Source organism: Panthera leo, chromosome C1, assembly GCF_018350215.1.
Source record: "Panthera leo isolate Ple1 chromosome C1, P.leo_Ple1_pat1.1, whole genome shotgun sequence".
Lineage (NCBI taxonomy): Eukaryota > Metazoa > Chordata > Mammalia > Carnivora > Felidae > Panthera > Panthera leo.
Window position 1 is genome coordinate 103,481,686 of NC_056686.1, and position 20,774 is coordinate 103,502,459.

At 45.5% G+C, this 20,774-nt stretch overlaps 2 protein-coding genes across 3 annotated transcripts in view; one reads left to right on the plus strand and one right to left on the minus strand.

Annotated features, from left to right (window-relative positions):
- Window positions 1–6,396, minus strand: part of PDZK1 (PDZ domain containing 1) — a 57,764-nt gene extending 51,368 nt beyond the window's left edge. The window contains exon 1 of one of the 2 annotated variants that reach the window (XM_042953703.1): window positions 6,318–6,396. The gene's annotated coding sequence lies outside the window, so the exon portion shown is untranslated. The remainder of the gene's footprint in view (window positions 1–6,317) is intronic. The other variant, XM_042953705.1, reaches the window with a different exon arrangement.
- On the plus strand, window positions 3,996–20,472 carry CD160 (CD160 molecule). The gene is made up of 5 exons (XM_042953711.1): window positions 3,996–4,103; window positions 12,486–12,630; window positions 13,316–13,642; window positions 17,845–17,979; window positions 19,838–20,472. Exons 2-5 carry the CDS (start codon window positions 12,564–12,566, stop codon window positions 19,843–19,845), a joined length of 537 nt encoding a protein of 178 aa, XP_042809645.1. The 5' UTR covers window positions 3,996–4,103; window positions 12,486–12,563; the 3' UTR covers window positions 19,846–20,472.
- Window positions 20,473–20,774: the final 302 nt, after the last annotated feature.

Below are 20,774 nucleotides of genomic sequence, written 5' to 3' on the forward strand. Positions count from 1 at the left end.
TTCTCTTTAAAAAGACAGAACTTGAGGTCGATATTGCTGGAAAACCACTCACTACAGACTGGAAATTAAAACTGCAACTGAGAGACGCATTCTTCCCAAGCCTTGTTCTGTCGCCTTGATACCAAACCCCCGAGGCTGCCACCTCGTCTCCATATGAAACAGTCCTGACGTCCTGCTCATAGATCGCCAGGGACTCTGGGCAACAGGCCGGTGGGGACAGCGGCTGGAGGTGGGGACCAAAATGCCTACACAGCTTTGCTTTGGGCGCCCTCCTGCTCTGAGGTTTGGTTTCCTTCCAGACAACTGTTGGCTGTACCTGAGGGGTCAATTCACCCTTCCCCAGGGGAGACACTGGGTTGCCCACCAAGCCCCTGGAGCCAAGAGGGGCCGAGGCCCAGACACAGAAGGACAGCAGATCCTCAGCCTCTGACATACTTCCTCACGGTCGCCTGGGATGCTGGCATTCCCCGCAGTCACAAAACAGGCGTGCCGAGTACCACGCTATTTGACGTGCATTTTCTCATTGAAACCGCACATCAATCCTATGACAAAAGTGCCGTTATCAGGCCCATTCTGTGGAGGAGGAAATTAAGAAAAGTTGAGTGGGGCGCCTGGGTGGCTCAGTCGGTTAAGTTTCTGACTCCTGATTTTGGCTCAGGTCGTGATCTCAATGGGTTGTGAGTTGGAGCCCCGCCTCAGGCTCTGCCCTGACAGCATGGAGTCTGCTTGGATTCTCTCTCTCTCTCTCTCTCTGTGCCCTCCTTGCCTCTCTCTGTCTCTCTCTTTCTCTAAACAAATAAACATTTGAAAAAAAGAAAGAAAAGTTGAGTGACTTTCCCGAGGTCACATAAAAAACAGTGGAGTCAGGAGATGGACCTCGAAGTCTGACTCTTGTGCCTGTGACTTAACCACCATCCGGACACATGTTCCATGAGGAGGCCTCCCCGCAGAATTGGGAGCGATGGTTGAAAGTTAAGGGGAGGCAGATCTGAAGGCACGATGAGTGCGAATTTTTATTTTTATTTTTTATTTTATTTTTGACAGAGAGAGACACAGTGTGAGTGGGGGAGGGGCAGAGAGAGAGGGAGATACAGAATCCAAAGCAGGCTCCAGTCTCTGAGCTGTCAGCACAGAGGCCGACGCGGGGCTTGAACTCACGAATCGCAAGATCATGACCTGAGCCGAAGTCAGTCGCTTCACCGACTGAGCCACCCAGGTGCCCCGAGAATGAATTTTTAAACTGGATGTGTGCAACAAAGAGTACCGAGTGGGTGCTCTGGGTGGCAGTGAGCTACACAGCACAAGAGAGACGAAAGCAGACGATGCAAGAGGTATTGCACAGAAGAGTCTGCAAGGAGCGATTCAGTAGCGGCAGGGACTTGTTAGGGGCACATACTCTTGAAGCCCACTGCAAACCCAATGAACCAGAAACTCCGTGGCAGGGCCCGGCCATCTGTATTTTAACTATCACCCGGTGACTTGAACACACACTCAAGTTTGAGAACCCCTGGCATTGAAGTTTCTGCACCCTGCCAGGGACCAGGCCAGGCCTCACAATGCTGCAGAAGTGGGATATGATTTAACACCCAACCGGACCTTTTTTTCATGTTGAGCACTTACTAGTAATACCTGGAAAACATTGTATCAGTTGCTACATTGTGTAATTGGCCTCAGGAACCTTAGATATCCAAAGGCTGACAGGATAAATACTTGGGAGGCTGTGGGCCAGGGGCTGTCCCTGAAGCCACCGGCAGCAGGCAGCCTACACTCCAGCCATTTCCGTCGCCTCCTTGGTTTCCCAACAAGCCCGCTGTGCCCCCTACACCTTGTATGTTCCTATCATTCTCACATCTGAAAAATGCTTCCCCTGCCTTTTGAAATCCTACCTTCTTTAAAAGTTCAATTCAAATGTCACTTTGTCCACTAAAGCGCCTGTCTGGCACGGGGGCCGTTTCCATTTCTTCTTCCCTTCTGTCTCTTCTTCCTGGGTTTTCTCCCACTTCTGGGGCGCTTACAGCACCGGGCACATTCTGCCTCATCCCACACCACGTAGACCCAACAAAGCGCACTCTGCTGGAGAACAGGCCAGGCGGGGCTCGGTCGTGCCAACCCCACGGTGCCCAGGACACGACAGCTTCAGTGAGGAGGGAGCAGAAGCAGTGCTTGAAGGAAATCACATACGCAAGTGTCTGCACGATGGACAGACGCTCCCCAACTGGTGCGAGAGCAGTCCTCTGCCGTTCAGTTTCACGCCTGAGCTCTTTGCAGAACGTGGAGGGGTTTGCAACTAAGTGCAACTTAGTGGCGGGGTTTGCAACTAAGTGCAAACACACCAGTGTCCCCCGGTGCTCGTGGGGCCCCAACCTCCCATATCCACGGCTTTCTCACCTTCAGCTCCTCTTACCCTCAACATCCTCCTCACTGTTGCACAGCCCCCTGGCCGATGAGACAGGCTGAAGGCTGTCATGGCCAGCCTTCTGAGTATCCACAGAGACAAGCGTGGACAAATCTCCATTTGAAGGAACAGAGAAGTCACGAATGCGACCACTGTTGTGGGGACTGGGTTAGCAAACCCCTGGCCCCATTCAGCAGTTCACGTCCGTGGAGCCAGGCATCCTCTGGGCTGCGGTGGACCGGCCTGTGCCCCGGGTGGCGGTGAGAGACGGTATATGGGAGCAAAGGCCTCCCCCCCCCCACCCCAACGCCCGACGCTGGTTTCTATCCCCCAGGAACCAGCACATTGTGTTGTGAAAGCTGAGCAGTGTAGCAGAATCAGGAGACAAAACTGATGGCTGTCCACCTGACAACACGATGACTCTGGTGGGGCCTCCTCAAAGGACCTCAGACCCCAGAGCACTCTACTGGGGACCACAGAGGGCCCCAGACCAGGAACTCCCTGGCCGCACACGGGTGAGAGTGACTCTAGATCAGTCATGAAAAATTTCCCCAACCCCACTTCTGATGACACCTCTTGGGCTCCTGGGGAGCCTGCCATTGGTTAGCAATCATGCCGGTTGTTAGTTGCAGAACCACGGGGCTTCCTGCTGCTCTGGGTGCCCCCTGGCACGGAGCCTGGCCCAGCCTTGCAGAAGTTAGGACCCAAAGCTTCTCACTCTCACTCAGATCGGTGCTCTTCCCACCAAAGTGTACAACACTAGAGTTTAGGAGTAATCCCAGCAATCCCCCCCAGCCACCAGTGACCAAGAAGGAACAGAACAGAGCAGAATGGAAATGGCTCGAGGGGTCATAGGTCAGCCACCCACCTGCTCACCGGTACGTACAGGACTGTTTGGGCTGCCCAGCTCCCTGTCTCCGGTGCCCGCCCCAGCCTCCCTCATAGCCCCACCCTCCTTCTCCCCCTTCAGCCTGGAGCTGCTCTCTACTCTGCCCAGTCCTTTTTTTTTTTTTTTTAGAGAGAGAGATTGAGAAAGTGTGTGAGAGGGGGAGGGGGCAGAGGCAAAGGGGAGAGACAGAGTCCCAAGCAGGCTCCACGCTCAGTGTGGAGCCCGACGCACAACCCTGTGTGGTCCCACAACCCTGGGACCATGACCTGAGCCAAAATCGAGAGTCAGACGCTCAACCGACTGAGCCATCCAGGTGCCCCTACTCTGTTCTGTCTTTAAGTCTCTCAGGAAGACTTGCTACTCTTCTTTATACTTGACAGCACGTGGCTGTCCTTACATCTCCTAGTCATTCTATTACCCGTCTTGTCTTTATTCTGAATCACCGAGTGAAAAACCTTTGTCCCCGAATGTGAAGAAAGCAATTTCCAAGAGCACTTTTTCTCAGCCCTCTCAGCAGACAGTTAGAGTCTGTCCCTAACACACAAAGAAAGGAAGAGGAAAAGGAGAAAGGAGCAGACGATGGGGTGGTAGAGAAAAAAAAGGCACAGTGGGGGTGGAGGAGAGAGAAGTAGGCCGACCCCTGCCTGCTACAAAAACCCATGCTGTGGTTTTCAAAGACCATATATACCAGCCGTGAAGGTGTGAGCAGTGACGGAAGTGGGAGACGCCCGGGGAGCAAGTCAGGGGCTGAGGCTCCATCAAAGTGCCTTCACCAGAGCCCCCGGCCTACGAGCAAGAAAGAAGGACGTCAGTCCGGAGGTAATAAGGCCCGCTGGGGACCCGGGGTCCAGGAGCAGGGATGGGACAGTTGACAGAACTGCTCACGTAAGGACAGGCTCCCGGTGAGGTCCCTGAGAAACCCTGATTTTTGAAATGTCCTTTACCCTCGGGAGCCTGGGAAACAGAAGTGTTACTCGGTGCCAGCTGGGCCACCATGCTCGCCCTTCCCCTGCAGGTTTTCAGGGGTACGGGCCCCATTCTGGCACCTCAAGTGAGAAAGAACCGTACTGTGTGTTCATGGCAGGGAAATCTGGGCGAGCTCCTTGAAGCAACTGTACGTGAGGGAGCCTCTCCTGTGGTCCTGGAGCCTCTAGGCCACTGTCTTTTGTTCAGTGCTCACAGGTGATGAGTGACAAAGGGTTCCCACCAAGAAAAAGGAGGTGGTTACTAGAGGAAGTTACCAAGTTTTGGATCAACTCTCCTCCGAATCCCTCAAAGCCTGGCCTAGGACAAGGGCTCCTTGGTCCTGTAAGGCACCCCGGAGGGAACTTCACACTGCAGATGTTTGCTCTGGGGGTAACACCAACAGGAGGGGGCTTCGGGCCAACTGGCATGTTTTGGAGAGTCAACTTGGGAATTTCAGGGTGAAAATAATGGTTTAGAAACAGTTTCCCTTCAGGCTCCTGGGTGGCTCAGTCGGTGAGCATCAAACTCTTGATTTCTGCTCAGGTCATGATCCCAGGGCCGTGGGCTCAAGTTGAGTCTGGGTCCATGCTGAGTATGGAGCCTGCTGAAGATTCTCTCTCTCTCTCTCTCTCTCTCCTTCTGACCCTCTCCCTGCTTGAGCTCTCTCTCTCTCTCAAATTAAATAAATAAATATTTTTCCTCCAAGTTCCAGAGTTATGCACTTTAGTGGAAGACATTTCACTTCGAAATCAGGAGAGCTGGTTGCCTCAGTTTCCCTAACGGCAAAACGAGGAGCCTGTTCTACAGGAATTCTTAACTGGGGGGTCCATTCATGGGATTCCTGAATCTGGGAGAAACATTATTTATTTCCACCAGTCTCTAGCTGAAAGTTAGCCTTTGCTTCGATTATGAATGTCGGCAACGAGCCTCGACAGAATTTGCCATCAACAGAAATCAGGAATATTTTCACATCTCATTACAATTGTCACGGATTTCTCAAAATGTTGCCTACGCTCATCACTACTATGAAGTTATGATGGTTACTGATGGTTACCGGCTAGGTGTGCCCAGGAGGTTAAGAGCCACAAGCCTGAGAAAGCAGGCAACTGCTCCAGGGCCTCCTAATATGCTAACCTCAGTGTATTTACTAATCTGTTTCTAGTTTAAGGAAGTCGGGGTTGAGGCGGATGAAATCCCATCTCTGGGTCTGGGGGCATCATTTTCAGCTTCGTGGGAAAGTTGCAAACAAGTATTTGTGAGGCTGATTGCTAACCTTCCAGCCCCTCTGAGAGGTCAGATCTGGGCTTTAGCAGCAAAGAGAAGAGCCTCTTCCTTACCGTCGTGTCCCCACCAGCGACAGTCCCCACGCCCCAGAAAACCTCGGGCACAGATTCATGTATCATTTAATTATCGCAACATTTCGCAGAAGGGAGTTTTAAACACAAGAGGAATGAGCGGCTGGGCAAGGTTAGTAACGCGCCGGAGGCCACAGGAAGCTTGGATTGGAATCTGGGACTTCACGTGCCCCACCTTACAAGGTCGGGGGCCAGGAGGGTGCTTACCTCCGGAGGCGCATCCTCCGCATCCACAGGCCCTAGGCAGCCAGCATAGTTCAGGGGGCCCAGGGAAGGCTGAAAGTTGAGGATGCCATCCTCACCTGTCACCCTTGCCGCTTCCGGGGCTCGCCCAGAGAGTCCCATTTCCCTGTCCACCATCTCTTCCCGCTGTGGAGGGCCAGTTGCTGCTCTAGCACAGGCTGCGCCCCCAAGACCCACCGGACGCGACCTTGCACCCCCTCCACCTCCACCAGTAGTTCAGGGTTTCCGCGGGTGGCAGCACGCCCTGCCCCGCGCCCCGGCGGCTCACGGGCCTTCCCGGTTCCATCTGTAAAGCAGCGCCCTCTAGCGGTCAGAGTGCAGAAGCGGCTGTGCCTACCCCGCCGGACCCTGTCCGCGTGACGCCGGGGTGCCCCCACTCCGGGCACCAAGGTCACCTACCCCAAGAGCATCCTTTCCCCCGTGGCCCCCACCCGTCCCAGCCCTCTTGAACCACCCACGATAGACTTACACTCTCTGCTCCAGCTCGGCCCTAGGCACCGCGAGGCCCAGCCACAGGGAAAAGCCTGGCGCCTGCCAGCCGGCCCGCCAGTCTGCAGCTCTCTTCTTGGAAGCAGTCCCTACCCCGCCCCCTCCCATCCCACTGCACCAGTCCCTCAGGAAACACGCCTAGAGAAGGAACATGACCTTCTCAACATATCACAGCTAATGCAGAGCCCGGATTGGAGGCCAAATCTCCCCAGCCCTCACCACCGGCTCCCCAAAGTCAGCAACCATCTGTCAAGGCCTAACTGCACTCCCTTCTTGCAGCCTTTCCAGACCCCTCGTTCAGAATTTCTCTTTTCCTATTCCTTGATATACTTTATGACCTTATTATTGTCATCAAAGCCCTCCTTGGATTGCAGCTGTTCCTGAATGGCTAGATAGCTGTGAGAAGAGGAACAAAGGACCTGAGAAAGACTCACATACCTTGGGAATTAGAATCCTAGCTCCTTTACTTAGAAGCCGTGATTTTAAGCTACTCACAGTGCCTCTCTAAGCTTCCATATGCTTAGTAGAAGTGACAGATTTTTAAATAACCATAATAGCTGTGTTTTAGAAGAACTGAACACAATTGTGTATCTGGATGTTGCATGGGACACTGTAAATTGCCCCCAATATGAGGAAGCATAAAAATAATCATAGCTAACATTTACTGAGCCCTTACTCTATGCCAGCCACTATACTGGCATTATACCAGGTAACTAGTTTACATGGTTGCCTCCTTTAACCCCAACAACAGCCCTGGGAAGAGAATATTAGCACCATTTTATAGCTCAGTAAGCTGTTTTTCAGAGAGGTTAAGAAACTTGCCTAACATCACACAGCTAGCTAGTGTCAAAGCCAGATTATAGACCTGTCCTTCTGACTAAAGGCTGCATAGAACCACTAGGACAGTCTGCCTCAGTTTTAATGATCTCTCTGTGCTCTATGGTGCCTGACACATCAGAGGTGTTCAGTGTTTGTCAAATATACCCATTTATTTATTAAGGGCTGAGCACAGTTCCTGTCCCAGGAGCCTAAGAAACTTGCCTGTCACACAACTAGTAAGTTTTGGATCCGGTCTTAGACACAAGCAGTCTGGCCCCAGAGCCCATGCATTTTTTTTTTTTTAATGTTTATTTATTTTTGAGAGAGAAAGAGACAGAGCGTGAGTGGGGTGGGGGTGGGGGGCAGAGAGAGAGACACACAGAATCCAAAACAGGCTCCAGGCTTTGAGCTGTTAGCACAGAGCCTGATGCGGGGCTTGAACCCACAAACTGCGAGATCATGACCTGAGCTGAAGTCAGACGCCTAACTGACTGAGCCACCTAGATGCCTCCAGAGTCTATGCTTTTAACTACAAACCTAGGCTAAATGAGTAATTGCAATCCTTCTTTATCTTCCTTTTCAAATTAGACGTTACTTTGTAGCTAGACACAAAAGCATGTCACTAAATGTTTCAATGTTTTGCTTCAAGAGTCAGCCAGACATTCTGATGAAGACATGGAACAGCATGAAAGTATAACAACACAGGAGAGGGAACAAGAGGTCAGGGCTAGGGCAGCAGCACTGGGGGCCAGACCACTGGGATTTTATTAGGATCGTGGCACATTAATAGAGAAGTATAGAGAAAATCAACAATTGTCTTTATTTAGATTTTCTTTTGCTAACAGCACTTCACAGTTTTTATCCTATAGATCCTAATACAATCTTGCTACATTTTAAATTCTTGGGAATTTTATGGGATTTTTGTTGTTGTTGCTATGAGTGGCATTTCTACTTCTATCATATTTTCTGACTAACAGTTGTATCCAGGAAATATTTATAATTTTATGTATTTATTTTGTGAGTATCTGATTAAATTTTATTTATGTTATATGTTTATCTCATTATTTTATGTAAATTATAAATACATAATACTCTATACTATGGATATGCCATAATTTATTCAACCATTCTCTGACTGATGGGTGTTTACCTTTTTTCTAGTTTTTTGGCATTATAAATACTGTTGCAGCAAATATCCTTAAACATATATTCCATCACGCGCATGTTTTTATTTCTATAAGCAGAGCCAAAAGTACAGGGTATATTTTCACCCAGGGTGAACTATTGTACGTATTTCCTAAGACTCTCAGTAGAATCAGATTTATTTTTTTTTTAATGGTTATCTATTTTTGAGAGAGAGAGAGAGAGCATGTGCGTGCACATGAGTGGGGGAGGGGCAGAGAGAGAAGGGGGATAGAGGATCCAAAGTGGGCTCTGTGCTGACAGCAGAGAGCCCAATGCGGGGCTCAAACTCACGAACCACAAGCTCACGACCTGAGCCAGAGTCGGACGTTCAATGGACTGAGCCACCCAGGCACCCTGAATTGGATTTATTGATCATTTTCATTTGTACTCATCTGTTGGGTGGTAATTCTGAAATTCTGGACTCTGAACTTTTAAAACTTTGCACTTCCCTACTATTAAGACTGAACAACTTTTCATTACATTTCCTATTTTGTGAACTGCCTATTCAGATATTCCCTGAATATCTGTTGTTTCTAATATTCTTTCATTGTTTCTAATATTCTTAATTCTCTTGGGTTTTCCAAATGCAAGTTACATCAGGGGCGCCTGGGTGGCTCAGTCAGTCAAGTGTCTGACTTTGGCTCAAGTCATGATCTCCCAGTTTGTGGGTTTGAGTCCTGCATCAGGTTCTGTGCTGACATCTCGGAGCCTGGAGCCTGCTTCAGATTCTGTGTATCTCTCTCTGCCCCTCCCCTGCTCATACTCTGTCTCTCTCTCTCTCTCTCTCTCTCTCAAAAATAAATAAACATTAAAAAAAAAAGTTACATCAAGTGGAAATATTTTGCCTCAAGATTTCCAGTATTTATACCCTTAACTTTATTCTCTTGTCTAAATGCAATGACTAATGTTCCCAGAAAAATAGAAAATAATAAAGGTAATAGGAAGCACCTTTGCCTTTCTCCTAATCTTAATAGAAATGATCTTACATTTTACCATTAAATATGATTCTAAAATTTTATTTGAGATATATATTTCTCCATTATGTTGAATAATACTCAACTGTCACCATTTTCCTTAGAGTTTTCATGGGAATGAATATGAGATTTTATCAGAATATTGACTTTCTTCTTTGATTTATTAACATAGTAACTGATATTAATAGATTTCCTAATATTGAATCATCCAAGAATTTCTAAGATAAATCCCACTCCATTTGTCATGGTGTGTTACATTTTTAATATCCTGCTTGATTGGTTTGTTAACGTTTTATTTAGGATTTTACATGAATGTTCATATAAGTCAGATTGGTCTGCAGTCTTCTTTAGGCTTTAAGGTTTTGGTGTTAGTAACAAGAAATGAGATTTCCTTCTTTTTCTATGCTATCAGTTTGAACAACATCAAAATATCTCAAAGAATTTATTTATAAACTATCCAAAGTAGTGCTTTCTGGAAAGATAGTACCAAATAATTTTCTGTTTCTTCCATGGTCATTGGGCCCTTTAGGTTTCCTCTATTTTTTTGAGTCAATTTGGCCATTTGTATTTTCATAGAAAATTATTTATTTCAACAAGATTTTCTAACTCTTCAGCTTAAGGTAATACAAAAATATCCCTTTTCATTTTTAGTTCCAATTACATTTATGATTTTTTCTTCTTTCTTACTCCTAATTTTCACTTTCCTCCATTTTCCCTTTATTCCATTAGTTTATTTTCATTTTATTTTATTGTGGTTTCCCCTTATAGGGCTATAAGCTGGAATTTAAAGGATGATTAAGAGTTTATCAGGCAGAGGGGCAGTTGGGTGACTCAGTCAGTTGAGCATCTGACTTTTGGTTTTGGCTCAGGTCACGAGCTCATGGTTTGTGAGATCAGGCTCTGCACTGACAGTGTGGAGCCTGCTTGGGATTCTCTCTCTTCCTCTCTGTCTCTCAAAATAAATAAATAAACTTTTTTTTTTAATTAAAAAAAAAAAAAAAGAGGGGCATCTGGGTGGCTCAGTCATTTGGGCATCCAACTTCAGCTCAGGTCACGATCTCATGGTTCATGAGTTTGAGCTGACCAGAGCCTGGAGCCTGCTTCGGATTCTGTGTCTCCCTCTCTGCCCCTCCCCACTTGTACTCTTCTCTCAAAAATGAATAAATATTAAAAAAAAAAAAAATGAAATGAAAAAAAGAGTTTCTCAGGCAGAGACAGAAAGGAAGGCATCTCCGAAAGAGTAGACAAAATGCGCAGAAATCTGCAGGTTTGAAATTGCTTAGGGTATTCAGTGAATTGTATCTTGGGTCGGCTAGGATGGTGATTCAGGGGTGGGAGGAGGAAGCACCAGACTAGGAAGGAATCCCACCAGGGAGTATCATTCTACCTCTACCTCATCTTTGCAGCATGTCCTCAGGACCCAAATGCCTGATGGGAACACCTCATTGGCCCAACCCCAGCTTTCGGAGGGTAGGAAGAAAGTGTATCCGGTCCTTTGGGCTCCTGAAGAGAGCATCGGAGCTCTACTTTCTATGAGGACTCACAGGGAGGTACTGAGAGGAGAAAAGAGAGGGAGGCTGGTTCCACCAGAAGATACTACTGGGTAGCCAGAAGAATGATAAATATCAACTGTGTGGAGTCACTGAGATCTTTTAACTGGGGAGAATGCCACATTCAGATCTGTGTTGCTGAGGCTTGTTTTTCAATATTTTGAAGTAGACAGCCACCTCATTTTACAGGTGAGGGAACGGGCCAAGTGAGGACCTGAGACAAGCCTGAGAGCACAGAATCATCAAGAGTTGGGATCAGAGTGCCACCAAGTTTTCTAGGTTTAGGAAAATTTAAGAAACACTCTGAAGGAAAGAAATGCAAAGTATCTTTACCTAAAAAGAGGAGGTAAAGGTATCTGTGAAGATTAAAATGATTCAATGCATAGGGGGCACCTGGGTGGCTCAGTTAAGCATCCTACTTAGGCTCAGGTCATGATGTCACGGACCCCTACAGTTACAGTGGCTTGTTCCTTGTCCTCAATTTCATTTCTGAAATTTTTCACAATATACTGTTTTGGTTCAGTTTGGGTTTTTTTGACATGAGAATACTTTTTCTTAGCTAGGATGAGAGGATATAAACGGTAAAACAATAAAAATATTGGAAGAAAACTGTAAGTCCAGCCTGAGGGAAACTTCTTAATACAGGGAACACAGAGGACTTAAAAGAAAAGATAGATGCACTGTATTTAACTACACACACATGTGAATTTTCCTGATGGAAAGAAACATCATATCAGAAGATAAATAATGAATTGGGAGAAAATATTTGTTAAAACAAAAAAGTCAGGTTACTATCTCTAACAGAGAAAAAACTTGATTTTTTAAAAAGGTGATTTTGAAAAAAATGCAAAAAAAATTAACAGGCAATTCATAGAAGAGGAAATACTATTGACCAATAAATGTATGAAGAGATCCTCCCCCTCACTAGATATGGAAATGCAAAATAAAACAACAGTGAGATCTAATTTTTTAGATCTCAAATTGATCCAATTCATCAAATTGGAAAAAATATGACAGTATCCAGTGCTGACAAGCACATTCTTGAACATCTGAATTTCAACCATATCTTTGGAGAGCAATCTGATAATATATAGCAGAAAAAAAAATTAAAAAAAAAATTTTTTAATGTTTATTTTTTACAGAGAGAAAGAGACAGAGCATGAGCAGGGGAGGGGCAGAGAGAGAGACACACACAGAATCCAAAGCAGGCTCCAGACTCTGAGCTGTCAGCACAGAGCCTGACACAGGGCTCGAACTCATAGACCGTGAGATCATGACCTGAGCCGAAGTCGGACGCTCAACCGACTCAGCCACCCAGGTGTCCCAGCAGAAAAAAATTTTAACGTTCATATTCGTTGACCCAGTAATCCAACTTAATTTAGAAAAAAATATTCTGACAATAGAGCCTTTGGTGTCTCCCTGTATAGGTGTCTTACCTCTTTTGTCCTCTCTCCTCTCCAGCATACCTCACTTGATAAACTGTCTCATTTCCCAGCCAGCTGGACCCTCATGCCCAAGCCTTCCTCCACCTGACTTAAGCCAACTTAAGCTAGTGCCTGGAACAGGGAGATGGTCTTGGAGCCCGGAAGGCCTTGTCTAGGAATCCCCATGTGCTTTCAGGAAATCGAGGCCAAGGATATCACTGGAGCCAACGTTTGCTTTGAGTTTCTGCAGCTGCTGACAACGTGCCGGACCCTGATGGCACCTGGCAGAGGCTGCTTGGTCCTGGCCATTCTGCTGGCAATGGTGGACATCCGACTTGGTGGTGAGGACAGCCCACCCCCAGATCCCCAGAGCAGAGACAGCCATCAGGGAAAATCCTGTACTCGTGAGAAGGGATGGATCCCAAGATTTTTTTCTCTGGTGGGGAAGAAAAGAACCCACTGCCTCTTGACACTAGTGAAAGGGCAAAAACAGTTTCATGTTCTTTTTTGTTAAAACGAATACTATTGCCCACCCCATCAGACATTCTGCCCCTGTGTGTTGCTATGTGTTGCTGAGAGCCTGGTAATCTGGACCTCAATCGAAGATTCTTTCAGCATCTTACACATTTCCAACTTTATGAATCCCGGGTTTGAGACTCAGATACTACAATATGTGTCAAGTATATAACCCATTTAACCCCCATGTACCTCAGTTTATAAAATGGGAACAACACATGTGTCTAGGGCTATACCAAGGATTAGATGTATACAAAAGTACTTTTAGTAAAGGTCCTATGCAAGTTCCATTTGGAGAGTAGAAATAAAATAGAAGTCATTTCTGAATTAATGAATAACAGGGATTGCAGGTCTCCCTCAGATAGGGGTATAGGCTGTAGACTACTCGTCTAAGGGGTGGTATTTAATGTCTGTTAGCCTCCACGTCTGCTCAACATTTCTCTGTGAATGAATTAGTCGGCCATGTATACCTGGCCTCTGGGGCCTAATTCCTCCCCCTTCCCCTTCCAGGGTGCTTGCACATCCTCAGCTCATTTTCCCAGGATGGAAAGCAATTAAGCTTGATCTGTACTTTGTGGCATACAAAAGAAGAGGCTGAGGGTGCTATAGTGTTTTTGTGCAAGGACAGGTCTTCGGGCTGTTTCCCTGAGACCAGCCTGCGGCAACTGAGACTTCGACCGGATCCCAGGGAAGATGGCATCAGCGAAAGATCATCTCAGTTGGTGTTCACCATAAACCATGCCACACCATCAGACAGCGGGACCTACCAGTGTTGTGCCACAAGCCAGAGGCCAGATATGCGCCTTCAGGGCCACTTTTTCTCTGTTTTAGTCACAGGTAAGCTCTGATCTCCCAAATGCCACCAGATGAGATAGTAAGCAGGGTCGGCGGCTGGAGCCAGAAGTAGTTACTTCGGGTCCTGGGTAGGAGTCTCCTTGGGGGAAGAGTCCTTCCCATGACTCGGTCATTTCCCACCAGTCCCACCAGCAAATGCCACCTCTCCTCAAAGCATGGATACAAAAGTGGTCTCATTTTGTCTTTAATTTTAAAAATCTTACTGAGGTAAGCCATTCAATTTTTATTGACGCTGAGACTGAGTCACAAGAAGGTAAAGCAAATTGTTCAATTTGTCTCACTGACCAGTGCCAGTAGAAGCAGATAGAGGTCTGGAATTTAGGCTTCTTGGTTCTGATTCAGAGATCTCTCACAAATGTGGTTCTATTTCTAAATATAGGCACTGAGCCTTCAGGCTGTGATAGATATGGATTTTAGATAAAACGGATGGTTGTCTTAAGAACATTTAGTTTTAAGAAACAGAAACCCACTCAAGCTGCCATAGGTTAAAAGGAAAAAAATAATAAAACAGGAAGCATAGCTGGCATTTATGAGTTTTGTTGCTGGAATCAGAAACCAGAAATCCAACAGAACTTAAAAAGAGTTACGATCTCAATGTCTCTGGGGCAGCAAGGCCTCTCATCTCTGCATATTTCCTTCATTTTGTGCATACTCCCCTATTCTGTTACTACTTTGACAAAACCTAAATATGGTTACTCCAGCCTCAGCTTTATATATGACTTCCTCATATACCCCACAGCGCGTGACTCTGTGTTTCTATATTCCGAAAGGAGCAAGCCTTCAAAACTGAGAATTATGTTCTTTTTAAAATTTATTTATTTTGAGAGAGAGAAAGAGCAAACAGGGGAGGGGTAGAAAGAGAGGGAGAAAATCCCAAGCAGGCTCCATGCTGTCAGCACAGTCTGAGGCAGGGCTTGAACTCATGAACTCATGAACTCTGAGATCATGATCTGATCTGAAGTCAGACGCTTCACTGAGTGAGTCACCCAGTCACCCCGAGAATTATGTTCTAATTGGAATTGTATACCCAACCAAACTACCAATCAAATGTGAGGAAAGAATAAAGACAGACATGCAATGACTGGAAAAGAAAAAAAAAAAAGCCATCAATGTGATCTTAAGAAGCCACCAGAGGTCTGCTTCAAAAAAACAGGAAAGTAAATAGGTAGAGTGGATAAAATGGGATCCAGGAAAGTAAGGACTCTAATAGGGAAAAGAGATAAGGAAACCCTGGAATGGAAAAGGGCCAAAACAGGCAATTAGTCCAAAAGGAACAAGAGAAAGGGGACTCTGGAAGATGTATAGTAGGTAAAAATTGAATTGATAGGTCTTCTTTCTGAAGGCCTGTGATAGATTGGATGAAGGATTAAAGACACAGATATGGAAAATTTTGCCTGGTTAAAAAAAATTAAAGTCCTCATTATCTCCAGGGAAAACACTAAATTTTACAAAAGGAAGCCTAACCATGGCGCACAACTTGGCTCTGTAATAGGTAACATTTACAGAAACCAGATCATCTAAAAATTAATTTAACTAAAATGTGTAATATAATGATTTGTGAAAGATGCAGAAACGGGGAAGGAGGTAGAGGTTTAAGAGAAACATATCCTCATCTTCTTTAACAGAAAATCAATAACGTCTAAACTTTATTATCAAGAAGTGGCAATATAAGCACACTATTTCGGAATATGGTGAATGAAACAGCTCAGAGTTGACAGTGGTTGTCTCTAGGGAATAAGCATAGGAAGACTAAAGGACACTGTTATTATGCTCTATGAACTTTCAAGTACTATCTTATGTTTTAACTTTAAGAAAAATAGAAATAAATTACTTCCCTCCCAAATAAAAACCCAGCCTGGAACCTTTTAACAAATGCTTTCATCATCTCCTATGGTTAGCAGTTAACCCACATTTTCTACCGCAGTCTAGACTGATTTAGAGTTTCTTCCTTGCTTCCTGGTACCTTCCCCTCTGACCCTGCTTCCAGTCAGCCCTCCCATTCCTCCCCTTACCAAACTCCCAATCTCTATCAGCTTCTGTGACTCTGTACTTCCCACGTTTCCTGTCTGTTCTCTCTTCATCTGTCACTGTTTCCTCCTCCCACCTCTCAAACGTGTGAATTCATTCCCTCAGACTCACTCCTCACCTCTTCGATCTTTGTGCTGTCTCTCCTAAGTTCTCATACCCTCCTGATTTTAACCTGCACCTCCCTGCAAACCGACCCACGAATCCATTTCTCCAGCTCTAACTTCTTTCCTAAGTTTCAATTTAATGTTTTCACTGACAACTGTCCCGCTTGCCATCTCCTCACATTCAACCTGAGACCCTAGTTCTGCCCGTGATTTACAGTTGAAATCTGGGTGCCTTTTTTCTCTTCCCCATCCAGTCAGTTACTAAATACTACTAGTTCTTTCCTACTTTCATTCCTTTCTTCCCAAAGGGGTTTTCCAAGTCTTCATCATCTCACACTGAAAATATTCCAAGTCTCCTGACAAGCCCCTTGAAATCCGAGTGTGTCTCGTTCATCTTTATTTCTCCTCCCACATCCTACCTCTGGACCTGGAACTGAGCCGTTACCTAATAGTCCATCAACTCTAAATACCATCTGTCTTCAATCCACATTGCTATCTGATCTCTTTCTAAAATGCTAATTTGTACATGCCACACCACTATTCACAGAATGTTAAGGGCTTTCCAGTGTCTACGGGACGATGTCTGAATCACTTTTGCCTGGTATTGGACGCTCTATACAATTTCATTCTACCATTTATGTGAATCCTGTTCCAGCTGACTTTACTAGTGGAAACTCCTCTGTTGTTCTTCTCATACTTGTCCTGTTGATTGTGCATCCCACAGGCACAGTGCTAAGCTTGCAGAACCGAATCGGAGCAGAAAAGCCCTTCTCCTTTATAAGCTGATCTATGTAGTCTATAACCTAGTCACGTTCTCCTAATACACCCTAAGCATTTCTACTTGTGATGGCTGTGAGATAAAATGCCTTTCTCATCCTCTCGGTATATTTAAGTATTAGTGTCAGCACATATGGATGCTCACCAAATGCAGAGATGAGGTTCCTTTTGGAGGGTGAAACAAAGCTGGACAGGTAACATAGTGTCTGTAAACAATGTCTACCATTTACTGAGTGCTTACTGTGTGCCAGGCATTGTGCTGAATGATAGATCAATTCTTTTGATCTTCATGGCCTTTTTGAGGTTGGGCCTAATCTTGTCACGTGAAAAGTCAGGCTCAAAGCTAATCTGGGTAAGTTCATTCAGCTAGTAAACGGTAGATAAAAACCCAGATCTATTCCAAAGCCCAAGATTTTAACTTCTGCTAAACTGCTTGACACACTCCAGAAGATAGTTTTTAAATGAGATTTGGGGGCAACCAAGCCCAAGGTGACTAAGCTATGTTAGCTGTCTAACAAGACTCGGGTGCTTGGGTGGCTCAGTCGGTTAGGCGTCTGACTTTGGCTCAGGTCATGATCTCACGGTTCATGAGCCCGAGCCCCGTGTCAGGCTCTGTGCTGACAGCTAAGGGCCTGGAGCCTGCTTCGGATTCTGTGTCTCCCTCTCTCTCTCTCTGCCCCTCTTCAGCTTGCACTCTCTCTCTCAAAAATAAATAAATATTAAAACATTTTTTAAGAAAATAAGACAGATTTTAAAAGGTACAATCAAGGGGTGCCTGGGTGGCTCAGTTAAAAAACGTCTGACTCTTGATTTTGGCTCAGGTCATGATCTCAATGGTTTGTGAGTTGGAGCCCTGCATCAGGCTGTGCACTGATGGCACAGAGCCTGCTTGGGTTTCTCTCTCCCTCTCTCTGCCCCTCCCCTGCTCATGCTCTCTCTCTCAAATAAAACATGAAAAAAAAATAATAAAGTTCCTTTAAGGTAGGCCTGTTTGTATCCCCAGTGTGACACACAGATTCTGTATCAGTTCACTGCTGCTTAATTAAGTAAATCATCATCACTACCCATAAATGTTAAAAAATATTTATTTGGGGAATAAATTGTGCTGAGAGCTATCCTTGGAGATGAAACAAACAAACAAACAACGAAAAACAAAAACCAAAACAAAAAACAAAACGAACAAAAAAAACCCCCAACCGTCCTGAGATGATGCAAAAGGAGGTATTAATGATTTCTGAAACCCTCACCTGATCCACTGATTCTCTTTTGAACCAGAGGCAGGGAACTACACAGTCAAAGGATTGAAGCAAAGAAGACACCCCGAGTTCACTCACAGTCAAGGCACTCCCAGTTCAGGCTTCCTGCAAAAGGTCTGGGTGATGCTGGCCACTAGCCTGCTGGCCCTTCAAGGTATGTACAGAAGAGCCTGAAGCACCTACAATGAGGGTGCTACACCTTTGACACCTAGAGTATCCTCCAGGAGGTGATGGGTGGAAAGGGAGACTAGAGTGGGAGACTGAAATGCTGCTCAAGCCCTGGCCGTCCACAGGAAACCATTGAACCAACACGAGGGCAAAACTGGTCCAAAGGGACTCAAGACTTCATATTACCCAGAGGAAGATGGATGAAACACATTTTCCACTGGATAGGAGGTCAGACCTGTTAGGAAATAAAACTTGTAGGAGAGGCAAATAAATAAATACAGCTGCCTCTCCCCATTGGACCAATAGCAGGCTACAAGTAAAGGCAAGAGGTATTTACCTATTAGGTGAAAAACAAGGCAAGAGACAGACTGGGTCTGGAGGTGGGTTGTAGAAGTGCAGCTCCTTGGCAAAGGGTGATGGGCAGAGTATATAAACACTTGGAACTGAGTCCTCTGCAGATCACAAATTTCCCTATTAGGTAACAGAGACTGGAACTCATGATTTGCCATTACATTTTTGTATAATCAGCACTGATGCAGGATTTTGCCTGTCCTTGGCATTCCTAATTCCATTTTATTTAAGCTTTCCTCTAATCAATAACTACCACAGTTCGTGTGCCACCAGAATGTAAGCTCTATAAATGCATTTACCCCAACAAAGACAGTACCAGGCACATAGTAAGCTCTTAATAAATTCGTTTTTTTAAAAGAAAACTTGTATGATGGGTTAGGTTTTACATATGGGGATTCTAACCTCATCTCATTGTTCTGGGCAAACATTCCCTGATCAAGAAACAGGCACAAAGAGATTGTTTCTCCAGTTCACGGGTATTAACACAGGACCTTCTCACTCTAAAACCGTATGCTCTCAGTAATTACCTACTATATGCTAAGCACCTTCTCTCTCTCCTTTACCACCCTCCCCATTCTGAAATTATCTCCTCCCATTTCCAGAAAGAGGACCACCTAGAACTCCCTACTCCAGTCCCTTAACTGCAAAATAGCAAAAGACCTTATCTGTGATCCTTGGCAAGGAGTTGCCAAATGGAAGCCTGTGACAGTTGTCAAGTGGAAACTGGTGAATATCAAGCAGTCTGACCCTTTAGACCGAATTCTTTACTGAATCTAAATTCCCTCAGATGGTCGGGTTACTCTGTCAGTAAAATAAATGTCATTTCTTCATAAATAAAAACTCTGAAAAGGAAATTGCAATCTATGACCGCTTACCACCTTTGACTTCCAAGTTATGCTAGAGCAAAGAATCTCTCTGCTTTCCCCTTTCCAATCGGGTGCTAAGAATGAACTTTTGATAGTTGGTGCCTTTTATCCTTCTCCCCCCAACTCAAGACCTAGCAGAACTACGGAAGAGGCACTGTTCAGGAGGCATCCTTTTGGACACGTTTTCTCAGGTCCAAAGAGATCACGCAGATCAAGTTACCATCTTACACATGATCGAAACAATGATGAGGGAGTTCCCTGGATCTCTGGGCCTCCCTCCGCTCATGAAACCTCCTTCAGTGAGTGTCCCTCTCCTAACACTGTGCCAGCCTTTGGTGCTACACATGGAGAATCCACCTGCAACTTTTTGAGTGGCACTGATTTCTTCTTTGATTGCCCTACTTTCCTGCAAAGAGACCTCAAAGGTTGGCGTCCTCCCCACTTCCACCAAAACCAGCCAGATTTGCTAGAGGACGCAAGTGCAATGTTAGCAATAAGATACAACTCATATAACCCCTTCCTTCTTTCCTTTCCATTCCCTCCTGAGTCACAAGGACCAAATAATGAATTACATCGGGTATCTAAGTTGTGTGGCAGTAATACCAACTTTCTTTTTTCTTCCTACAGCTTTGTAAGCCTGTGCCAGAAACTTAAAAAAAAAAAAAAAGTTACAGCAAGATTAGCCTGACTCTGTAGCTTGCTGCCTTTCACATTGCCACATACAGAGAAGAAGACAGCACAGGGAAAGAGATGCTAAATACGCCAAGAATCTGGGGAATAGAAGGTGGGTCAAATGAGCGTATTCCTTGACCTGCTCTCCTCACCACCAGATCAAAGCTTTCTTCCCACCCTGTCACCAGTTAAAAGAACAGCTGTTACAAAAGTGGACGATGTACAGTTCTCACTCAAATATTGGGTAAGTATGTGTGGTTTTGTGCCCAAGAAAAACGTTTTCCTTCCCCCTCCTCCAACACAGTAAACAAGGAAGCCAAACAAAATGAGAACACCAACTTTTTTGGAAGAGATTTTTATTTGACACTAGAAAGAAGAGAGAAGAAACAAGCAAAGATAGGTAGGAGAAGAAAGCCAGAGCCAGTGACTGACTCAGCACGAAACCAAGGAAATGAAGAGACCCTGGCATTGGGCAGAACCCCCCCCCCCCACCCACCCAGCGCAGCTGAAGGAAGAAACAGCGGTGTGCCAAGCCGCAACACGGAGCATAAGTGCCCAGCTTCAACCATGTTTTTGTCCATCTCTTTGGTCACATCTCTTTCCTTTTAAATAAATGCCCAAAGCAATATTTGCAGCCTTCTCTTTTCTCCTAAAGTCACAAATCCTCTTGTCTTTCTCTCTGGACAGATGACCTCTTGTCCTAGTTAAGCAAGGAGTGAAAGAAGGAGTTGGGGGGACGGCAGCATATTCCTGACAGGAGAAACTTTGTGAATAAACAGATAGGAACACAGACAATTTAACTGGAGCTAAATGGGAAGCCATCAAAAGCAAACAGACACCTTACCTGTGATCCTTGGCCAGGACCTGCCAAATGTGGGAGCTACGGTTTGTG